This window comes from Melopsittacus undulatus, chromosome 8, assembly GCF_012275295.1.
Source record: "Melopsittacus undulatus isolate bMelUnd1 chromosome 8, bMelUnd1.mat.Z, whole genome shotgun sequence".
Taxonomy (NCBI): Eukaryota; Metazoa; Chordata; class Aves; order Psittaciformes; family Psittaculidae; genus Melopsittacus; species Melopsittacus undulatus.
In genome coordinates, this window is record NC_047534.1 from 6,586,013 (window position 1) to 6,597,377 (window position 11,365).

Consider the following 11,365-nt stretch of genomic DNA (forward strand, 5'->3'; position numbering starts at 1 on the left):
TACAGGAATAAATTCCAGTTGGATTTGTAGCTCAAGTATGGTCTTTGCTCTCCAAATTCAGCTTATGCTGTTGACATAGTTTAAATGATTCAGATTCAGCTAGGCTTAGAAGAAAAGAAAAAGCTTCCTATACATTAATGTATATTAATTTCTTCTTTGAAATGAATGGCTGGTGTTAAGTACCAAGCTACAGCTCTGTGATGCTGTAGCACAGACATGACACAGTTACACATTTTGTCTTATGAACATCCACAAAAAGAAGATCTGAGTCTCTTTTCAAATAAACATCTGTCAAACAAGGAGTGTTTCAGGTGGGAGCACTTTATTACAAACCTTCTTTGCCAGTGAGTGTCGGTGGACACACTAGTGGTACCCACACCTTGCTCTGCTGCCTGTCCCCATCACTGGTGGGGATGATGCTTGGACTGCACAGCATGTATGAAGCGAATATCTCATGAGGATAAGATCCTACACTGTTTTCAACCATGAAAATGTGCTACTATTTTTCCCCAAGGAACTAAGACCCAGGCATGAATTAGGCAGTGATCTCCAGAGATGAGGTGGTCTTGTCCTTGCTCGTCTTCTGCAGTGGCCCTATGGCCCTTCTGCTGTCACTTGAGGGGAAGGGACATAGGAGAGAGCAGGCTGCTGGGAGCAGGGATTTCCTAGGGGCAATTCACATGGCTTGTCCCCTCCATTCACTGCTGGGAGAGAAGTTAGGTGAAACTGGGCTAAAGGATGGTCTTTGAGTCACAGATTGTCCCAAGTGTCTTTATAAAACAACACAGTTTTGCACTGTCTGTGTAAAACACGCTTCCCATCCCCATAAAGGCAAGGGGGATCTTTTCTAGAAAGTAGCTCCACCTCTGCCATATCAAGATAAGTGTGCATTGGCAGAGGATAAAGATACTTTCACTTTAGTCCTTTGTGTATATGAGGTTGGAAATCAGGTGGGTTCCCTGAGCAATCTGCTTCCCTGAGGAGCTGCTCACCTTTCTGCTGTGGCCAGCCCTGCTTTCAGCTCTTCCCCAGCTGCTACTCCAAGCATAGGTGAGGACCAGCAGTGAGGAAACACTGGAAGAAGGACCTAATCAGGACCCAATCAGGACCCCCTCCTCTCTTCACCTAACCTACACATCCTGGTCTGCCATGGCAGAAAGCTGCCACTGTCTCTGGGTCATTTCTTTCTTGGTTAACAAGAAATCAGTCCTCTCATCTCCTGCCTCATCAGCCTTGTTTGAAAGTGCATGCCTAGCCGTGTGCTTTCCACCTGGTGTAAGCTTGTCTTGGTTTCATGCACTGGGAAGCAGAAAGAGCCAAGCTTCCTCTCTACTCCAGGATCAGAACCTAAACCAGATTAAAATGTTGCTGTTTGAATTTTAAAACGTTGTTTTCCATGACATGATTATGTGACCTACCTTTGTTTATTATAAATCTAATACCACAAGTTACAGTTCAATGAATTCACATTTTATTTGAAATTTTTGTCTGAAGTAGCCTAAAGCTCTTCAAGAAACAATTGCACAAAACCATATGAGAACTGCTAATTTATAATCTGCAGCATCACAGCACAACCAGCTTTTCATTCAGTTAAAAGGAAATGGTTACTTAGAACAACAAAGCAAACCATGTGTCCATAGTTTATATTAAATGACCTTGGTAGTTATTAAGGATACTCGATGTATCATCTTGAAAATATTTATTTTCCTGTAATTTCAACAACAGCAAAACAAAATAGAAAGTAATACAACGTCATCTGTTTGCCAAAATGTAGCAGATTTTGGGACAGTTTCCTGCTGAAAGGAAATTTGAGATCTCAAGCCTGGGTATTAGCTTAGTGTAACTTGTTTATTTGAGTGTATACACCAGCCTCAGAACAGAGGTGCTCTCAAAGAACATACAAACATCTCTACACCAGGAATCTCACCCAAATGCCAACATCTGGTTCTGCTGTGTTCAGCCCTTGGGCTTTGGGGAACTCTTCCCTATTTGGACACATTTCCCATTGAATTCAGGAAGTATTTTGTCTAGCTGAAAGACAGAGCCAAAGAAACCTGTGGAAAACAAGCTGCTATTTTGTCTCAAAAAACCACCAAGTTAAATGCTAGAAGGTATTTCATTTTCTCTGCAGTCCACATGGCCTTTAATCTGATTAATCTCTGGTTCTGGCAACAGGAGATGAAGTTCTGGTCCCTTGAACCTGATGGCAAAACTAGCATTCATTTCGTGAGGTTCAGGATTCAACCCATGGAGCCAGTCCCAGATGCTCCAATGAAGAACAATGTTATGGGTTGATTAGTACTGAAATGCCTCTCAGGGCTTGATAATTACTCATATAGCCCTCAGCCTTGGAAAAACTTGAGACAGATTAATCACAAAACAGCTCATTGCACCTTTTATTTTCCACATTGACTTTTATGGAAAGTACTGCTTCTTTTTCCCAGTCTCAGAGAGGCCATGCTGGAAGGAGAGGATGGCAGCACAGGATGCTGATTGCAGTCAATACTAGCATAGTATAATGCCTCAAGGCAAAGAGGAGAAGACAGGGAACAATTTTGTTGTAGGAATAAATATCTGTGGCATGAAACCTCAAAAAGGATTTTCAGCAAGGGCAGATCTTGCTTGGGACAGATGGCTAATGGTCAGCAGATCCTTTGGGCTCAAGAGGAAAGCTGGTTGTGTCCTAATTTTTTTCCCAGACAAAGGACAGCATAACAGTGTTTCACCATTAGCAGCTATGGAAACTGCAGCTTCAGGGAGACAGTTAGATCCACATACATGGGGCTGTAAGGCCAAGTGCTGGTATTAACAAAAGGTTTTAATGACTGATAGAAAGAGTAGTATTCTTATAGCTGTGCAAATTTCAGGAGGCCTAATTCTTTTAATTAGAAACGCTGACACCACTATGAAAATTGAACTAACTTCGAAGCCTATTAAGCCTTCATCATGTCTTCAACAAATACCTAAGAGGGAGCAGCTTTCATGCAGAACAGTTAACTGTAACAAGAAAGCTGCACTGAGCTGCACCATACAGGCTGACAAGTCATTTCGGTATCTTATTTCCAACCTGCTCAGAGCAAGACAAGATAGTGCGTGATGTATCTCCTAATGATGGAGACCAGCAGCTCAATTTTAAAGTGGACTTTTTTTGTTCTGAAAGACTCCAGCAGAACAGCAACTCCCAAAAGATGAAAGGTAGTTCCTGTTGCTGAACACTACTGACCCCTGCTATGAAGTGACAATGAAGACAGAGAAAAACACTCATGACCAAACGAAAGTTGGTTGGGCTTATTGCAACTTCTAGTTTTCTTCTCTGGCAGTACTCTGCAAGTGCTATTTTCAGTTTTATAATTATGGTGAGAAACATGGTGTATTTTGATTCCTAATTTAGCCTGTTTATCCTGAGAGATTCCAGGATCTTCATTTGAAAGATAAATTCAAACCTTGTTTTTCCTTTGCAGCACACATTCCATAACAAAAACATTGCATGCCATACTTTGTTACAGGGCTTGGAAGACCTCCATGACCATAAATTTAGGAACTTGTGGAACACAATGGACTTCAGGATGGAAACAGGCCAGCTGGCCTATCTGGTCAGGTCCATCCCTTCTGTTTGAATTAACAGCTGGATTTCACAGTGGGAGAAATCCGGCAGTTCTTTCTCAGGCAAAATTCTCACAGTTGGATTTGCCTCCAACCGCTGTAACTAGGGTGGGAGGGAGCACAACTTACTTTGTTATTTTATGTTAGCTCTCTGGGTAAAAAAAATCCAGTTCAAGTTCTGCAGGACGTGGACCTACCCTGTTCTTAAATTTAATGACCCTAAGTGCAATAAGAAAGACATTCCTACTAGCACAGAGGCAGAGGATATGTACTAGATCTTTCATGCGTTGCAGTGCATATGGTACCCATGTTACTGAGAAAGCAATTAGAAGCTGGATGCCAAGGCAAAATAAAGAATCAGGACCATTTGTTGCTCTGAGAATGCTAACTAGGACAGCTCACCAGTTGCGGGCACAGTGTGGCAGACTGTGTGAGATGTTGTGCATAATACGCGAAGTTCTGTTTCACACTTGCTATTTCAGTTCCAAAAGTAATTGTACCAAAGTTAATGGGTTTGCGAGGATTTATACCCACAGAGCAGGGAGGAGAACACACCCCAGAGGAGACAGAGAAGGGAAAGCCCAGCTGGAATGAGCAGTGCAGGATTTTCTTGTCTTGGGTTTGGGATCTGAAGTGCTGATCATAGACAGGGATTTGTGTTACACTGCCAGAGGTGAAGATTAAAGCCTTGTTTATTTAGGGGCATATGGGCAAGGCTCCCTTTTTTGCTTGAGCTTGAGTGTGGTGGGACACTGGGGAGATGCTGCCCTTGATTTACAGTACAGACACTTGATACGCAGCTCAGGGGCTCTTGCCCTGCACCATTTGCAGAGTCCTAGCTCTGGGACTGTATTACTGAAAGATGTGAAGTAGAGCTGTTTCCCTAAGGCTCGTCCATCCAGACCCTTTCCTCTCTCAGCGTGTCTGACCTCAGTAAAGAGTGAAAACGGCACACAAGATCTGGACCTTAAAAGGCAATTTCTGCCCAAAAAGAAAACCCTCTGTGATCAGAAAATGGTGCAAAAATCTCGATTCAGCTTCGAAGGACCATGCAGATTGCCCTGAGGACCAGCCTGCTGTGTGGCTGAGGAAGGTTGTGGTAGCCCAAGCAACAAGATCGAGCACAGCATAGCAAAGGTGTGGAGAGAGCCATCTCTCCAGTGTGGTTTGACTTTCAAATGCTCCTTGAGTACAGCTTCTGTTTGTACCAGGAGTTAATGGCTCTCAACGAGTAAGATCTATCTGACTGGCAGAAAAATAGGGGAACTTGAACTTGTCTTTACTGTCAAAGAAAAGGTTTGTTTTCAGCTATCCTAATTTGCATTAATGCTCATATAATGAGGAGGAGGTTCTGCTGAGGGAGAAGTTCTTATAGGTGAGGTCAATCACTGGTCTGTTGTTATCTGGACTTACTTTAATGGGGAGGTGGAATAAAGTGCTGCAACCTTGACCAAGTACTTTGAATTCCATTCTGAGGCAGAGGATCATCTTGCTGTGCAAAAACCACTTTTGTGACTCCAGTGACAGAAGTGTAAGAAATTAAATCATTAGAAGTCAAACGACTGCAGAATAACCTGGCGAAGCTCCATCAAAATCTTTGTTTTATCATGGGACGCCTTCTTTTAAAAGGATAAATAAACAAAACACCCCAGGGTCCCTCACTGAGGCTGAGCCTAGCATCTCTTCAGAAAGAAAACTTTCATCTTTCCTTTACAAAAGTATTTATGATCCTAAAAGGAGAGGACAAAAGCCTTGCCCACCAGCCCAGCAGTGAGAAGCTGCTCTCCCACCTCCATCTCCTGCCTCATCCCTGGCTTGGAACAGACAGTGCCAGACCCCCAGTAGACGCTCCTCTTTTGGGGTCAGGAAATCCAGGGCTCATTCTGGGCTTCTCTTTGCAGTCAGGAAGACCTCCTGAGATGGGGAATTGAGCCAAAGACCAATACCTTTTATCATTTTGGCTGCTACGTGCAGCCTAACCAGCCCTGTGATGGTCTTGGTGGGATGCAGAACCTTTCCCCGCACTGCTCAGCCCTGGCTTCAGCTCACCTGTGTATCAAACCACTTATGTGTGGAGAATATTCAGCCTGCTTCAACACAGGGCAAAGAAAGATGTTCCTGTGAGACTTTTTTCTTTTCCCTTCATTTCAGCTTTATGTAAGTGACAGGTTGTGATGGAGCTGAAGAAACAGCTCTAGACTCAGAGTGCAGGGATAAAAAGAAAAGAATGTGGACTTTTTTCCCCCCTTCCCTGAGAAAAGGTAATTTACGTAAATTTATCCATGACCAGCATATGGCAATAGCTCACAACTTTTGTTAATGGAAACCTGGTGATCCATAACACTTGTGTGGGAGACATTTGCTCGGGGGTAATACAATATTAATGTTAATATCAATGATCGATCAGAGGATTTGCAAGAAAGGCATAAAGTATTTAATTATAATTACATTGGGAATGGCTTTGTAATGGCTACGACATTTGAATAAGGTCACGTCTAGCCCTCACCCCTGTTATGTTGTTCTATATTAAATGCCATTCACTTTAAGTGCTGGAAACCTTTCTGGAGTCGTCAGAATATAATATACTGGCTAAATTGAAATATGTCCCTTCATTTTTTGAAATATGATTGATATCCTTTGCAAAACAAATGTTAACACCTATTTGTACACAAATTTCTTTGATTATATGTTAGGGAAACTCAAGTATGACAGTCTCTCCCTAGCAGGCACTTTACTCTGAGCAAAGGACATGGCTATTTGTGAATATTAATTCATCATACTGAAAATGGTTTTGGATCTCTGCTATAAAGCCACTTGGGTGTATTTCTGCCTTTCCTAATACATGAATCCTATCTTGCTTAGTAGCCATAACTATACGTCCATTGGCCTCAGCAGCCTACTGTGTTCACCTGGGTGAGGTGTTGCTTATTAGGAACTTTTGAAGTCATTGAGCTCTCTTTTGCTAACAGCATTAACAAAGAAGACATAGTAAGAATCATATTTGCACATTTCACAGCGAAAAAATATATGTATTTCAAATATACTGCAGATGTATATAACTATCAGCTTAACAGCAGCATTGCCATGTTTAAAGCAATCAAGAAAAAATCTGCGTGTAAAGCATTAATATATAAATGTAGGATCCTAGAGGTACCAACCCACATGTAAGTGCATGCATACACTGAAGTACTAAATGAGGACATGATCTTCCCACACCTCTTTACTACAGAGCATAAATACTAAAGGAGCGAATTCTTGTCCCTGTTCAAATAAGAATTCATCTCTCCAGTGACCTCAGAATTTTTCTTCTTTTTCTAATGTCAGTGTAAACAGCAGAACAATCAGGTCTAATGAGTCAAATTTTGCTTTCAGGTAATTGCCCAGAATAACCACTGATTCACAGAGAATTGAAAGCTTCCATTTGAAGGCTGAATTTGGTGACAAGAAATCATTCCTCCGGAGTTTGGAAGACATGCAGTGATGTACCTGACATGATTTTTCATTCTGACTTTTCTGAAGAAGAAGCAAAGACTTTTGCATGCTGTGAAAATGCCTGAAGAGAGGAAGTTTTATCATTTTCCAAAAAAAAATGAGCCTTTATTACCAACCAGTGTGAAATACCCCTGATGGTAAATTTTAAGTATATGGCAGGATTTTCAGCATCATGACAACATACATCATGCATTTTACAACATATAAATGCAGTGATATTGCTCCCTTTCTCAATAACAATATATAAGAATATATAGTATAAATGTACAGTATATATTAGACACAATGTAAAATAACTTAGTGAAATGTCAAACCTGCATAAAAGTTCAAGTCATGCCTGAGCATACCTCTAGCACAATTTTGTTTAATCTTATCTCATACACCTTCATTTACCTTTAGTTCATGTTGCAAAGATAATTTTATCTCTCTATATATAATTATTTAAAACCACCAGAATCCTTGTTGTTTTTCATTTTTAAATATATGTGCAGTAGATGAAGACTGTAGTAGCCAGGTCAAAACCAAGATTTTGTGGAGTCTTTACTAATACTGCCATTAGGTACTGGACAAGTGGTATAAAAGCAAGTTCTTCAATGCTCATTACAGTTCATCATTGTCCATCAGGTTCTGTTCTGAAATATCCCACCTCATGTAAATGTTAATGAAACGGCTTTCTTTAGAAATGGAGCTCATGACCTAATATTGCTATCTGCAAATTATATATCTCACTAGCTTTGCTGAAATCGTATCAAGTACCACTTCGGTAATTGCTTTGCAAGAAGGATCAATATAAATCTGTTTAATAGAAATATACAACTTGTCTCAAAGCACGTAGGTGGAATTATAGCTTTGGTCAATGCTGTATACAGCTTCTTGCAAAGCCAGGTCTCTCTTCACATTTGCTAAATGAAATATGTTCAAGGACTTTCCTGCAGCATCTCAGGAATCTTTCTGATAGTATAAAGGGAGAAGTTTGTTTATTTTTCTTTAAATCCGAGGCATTAAGAGGCCCTATGCCTCTGTCACATTACCCATCAAAGTGTACCAAACTTCAACAGCCTTGCAATTAGCTTTCTTGAAATGCTTTTGAATACAATTTCACTTCAACAATTTAAACAACTCTGCCCTGAATATCAACAAAAATATACTTTAAACACTTATTAATAACTAAATTTTCTCATTAATGATGAGTGAAAGCTGCAAAACAGTTTGAAACAAGATGTTAAAATAAAAACGAAGGGAAGACAGAGTGATATTCTGTGATTCCTTTTAAGAAAGCGAAGTCACCCCCCCCTTACATTCTCAGCCAGTGTAAGTCGACAGAATTACACTATTTTAGATCAGCTTAAGTTCTGACCTATATACTTCAGTGGAATTAATCCTAATTTCCACTAGTGAAAGTGGAATCAAATTCACTTTGTCTTTAATAAAGCAATGGGTGATAAGCAAGTCTCTTTTCTGTCAGATTCTGCTTGAGAAAGGAAATACTTTGTGGTGTTAAATGGTGCCCACAACAGTTTAGAAACCAAAGCTAGAATTTCATGAATTTCAGCATAATGAAAACTGATACTGGTAACTGTTATTTATGCTCTAATCTTAGCAAAGTTCTTTGGGTACAGGCAGAGCATCGGCTGGTGAATCAGTAACCCTTTCCGAGTACTGCTTGTGAAGACAACGAGGAGGCAGGCAGCTGGTTTTCAGTGACATGAGGCTGCTGAATACACTGCAACTCAGACTTTTTTGCCATGAATAAATAATATCACATTGTCCAGAACTGGAGATTAATTTGTTGAGCCTCCAGTAGGTGATATTTATTTTCTTGCATATTATATTGAGATCTCAGGACAGGCAAAGGGTCAGGGGCTGAAAGGATGTAATCAATGCTGAATTTAATTTCAGAATCCGATTTTGCTAAGGAGGAATTGCTTAGGCTTTGCCTGTTGGTCATGTTGTTTGGAGCAAACCCACGAGGCTCCAGCAGTCTTGGGACTGATTCAATTCTTCCGTGCTTACTTTCAGAAGAGGAAATGTTGTTTAAAGCAGAGTCCATAGAAGACATATCAGAGGATGAAGGACTTTTCCCCCTGCTTGGTCTCTGCTCCTTATGTTCCCTTTTCACGTTCCTCCTCCTCCGTCTTCGCCTGTAATTCCCATTTTCAAAGAGATCCAGCATGGATTCACATCCTGTTGCAAAGCTCCAATAGTTTCCTTTCCCCTTCTCATTCCCTTCTGTTCTGGGAACCTGTATTTATTTAAAGGCAGTTCAGTATTTGTATATGTTACAGATGCTGCTGCTTCACATCTGCATTCATTTACATTCAAGAATGGTGTAAACACATATGACAAGACTTTTAAGCCTATTCTCTTTCATTATACGAATAGGATGTAAACTCCATCCTCTTCAATTTGTTATCTATTAGCACGCACCAGACAAAGATATACTCTTTACAATTGACAACTCAGAGACATTTTAAGTGATTTGCAGCTCAGCTGTTTGTTTTCCTTCTTTCCTAGTGAAAAGATTATCCCTGCATATATTTTTTTAGCCATGCACAGCGTGTACATAAATATACAGTGACTGATCTTACCTTTACAAAACAACTGTTAAGTGATAAGTTATGTCGGATGGAGTTCTGCCAGGCTCTTTGATTTGATCTGTAGTAAGGAAATTTCTTCATTATAAAGTCATAAATGCCAGAGAGAGTGACTTTATTTGAAGGACTTTGCTGGATGGCCATTGCAATTAAGGCAATGTAGCTGAAAAAAGGAAAACTTGCTGTTACATCATCACCTTACTCATGTACTCAGTTTTTAGGACCACATGGGCACATGTGTGCCTATATCCTGCTTCCAAAAGTTCTCCCACTAGATCTGCATCCTGACATGAGGCATCCCAGGGATAAGTCCCGACCGTGGTCACTGCCTGTTAGCCCCAAGCCTCCAGGGTGATACACAGGCATTACTTCCAGGCAATTGAGTCCCAACCGGGCTGTTTGCCCTGGCACTCAGTACAGAGTGCTTAGATACAGGAGGGTTACAGAAAAACGATCCACCTCTCAAACTCCATCAGAAAAGTTTCTCTGAGCTGGAAAGCTGCAGTGAGACAGTCCAGGCTCAGAGACAGTGTCACTGGAGACCTTGTCTGCTAGTGTAAAGGACCTTAGGTTCCCTGTGAGCATCTACACTGCACCTCTTCCCACTGTGATGGGGATTATCTGCATCCAATTTACCCACTGGCACATCACACATTTAATTCCCCTTCTCCTGGGGCTCCTGGAGGTTGGAGGACACCATGTGAGATCTGGTGACTCAACAGCATGCCAGAGTTGTTGTGACCCCACACGGGAGAAAACAAATCATGGACACTTCAAACACAGAGAAGGGGGGAAATCAGACCCACTCACACACCTGGGGAGAGGCCCCCCAGTACCCCAAAATCTGTAATCTCGCCATCCCAGAGCTCAGAAACCTCCCCAGAAATAAGGGGATTTGGAAAAACTTCATCTTACCTGTATGCTGGTCTGGTGAATTTTTTCTCTTCATCAGAACTACAGGTAGGATAATCATCCCCATCATAATTAAAGCAGTTATAGGGGTACTGCGTGTTGTCAAACATTGTCCTGCTCCTTGCTCAGCTCCTGTGGAGTGAGAGAGATGGAGTGATGTTTCTCAGAGCTTGGACTCCCTCCTCCCTTCTTCCCTCCCCTCTGTCTGTCTCATTCCCTCTCTCCCCCCTCCTCACACTCCCTCTCCTCTGTGCACACACTCTCTCTGTGATGGGGTGGGGATTGTTTTTGCAATTCCCGTGCCCCAGACAGCCCGTCCGTTAGGATATTATTTTTGGGGGGGTTGAGGGGGAGGGTGGGGAATTGTTATTATTATTATTATTGCTGTTGCCTCCAATGGGGTGTCTGAGCCAGGCGGCTGGTGACTGATGGAGCTGGTGAATTGGGGGTGAACCTTTGAACCGGAGTGTGTGCTGCCAGTAGCTCTGCTCAGCTCGCTGGGTGGTCCAGTCTAGAGAGGGGCTGGCGCTCTTCCCCCCCCCCCCCCCCAACCACCCCGCCACATCCACAACGTGACAAAAGCAAACAGCATGATGTTAATAAATCATGCTTCAAGGTCTTTCCTTGGAAATTAAACTCTAAGAACAGAGTGCAGATACCCCCAGCCCCCAAGTCCTCCCCCTTCCTATGTTTCTCTCCCCAGCAAAGCAGGGTGGCTTTCTTATTTATTTATTTTTAGAAACCCCACGTACAATAAACAGACG

The 11,365-nt window shown here is 41.8% G+C and overlaps 1 protein-coding gene across 2 annotated transcripts; it reads right to left on the minus strand.

Moving 5' to 3' along the window:
• Positions 1-6,729: 6,729 nt before the first annotated feature.
• FOXL3 (forkhead box L3) lies at positions 6,730-10,732 on the minus strand. 2 transcript variants are annotated; one of them, XM_031045600.2, is made up of 3 exons: positions 10,605-10,732; positions 9,684-9,750; positions 6,730-9,337 (listed from the first exon to the last, which is right to left on the minus strand). In XM_031045600.2, exons 1-3 carry the CDS (start codon positions 10,709-10,711, stop codon positions 8,855-8,857), a joined length of 657 nt encoding a protein of 218 aa, XP_030901460.1. In that variant the 5' UTR covers positions 10,712-10,732; the 3' UTR covers positions 6,730-8,854. The 2 variants fall into 2 exon arrangements, with proteins under 2 accessions (XP_030901460.1, XP_005145368.1); XM_005145311.3 differs by having other exon boundaries at positions 9,684-9,852.
• Between the last annotated feature and the right edge of the window lie 633 nt (positions 10,733-11,365).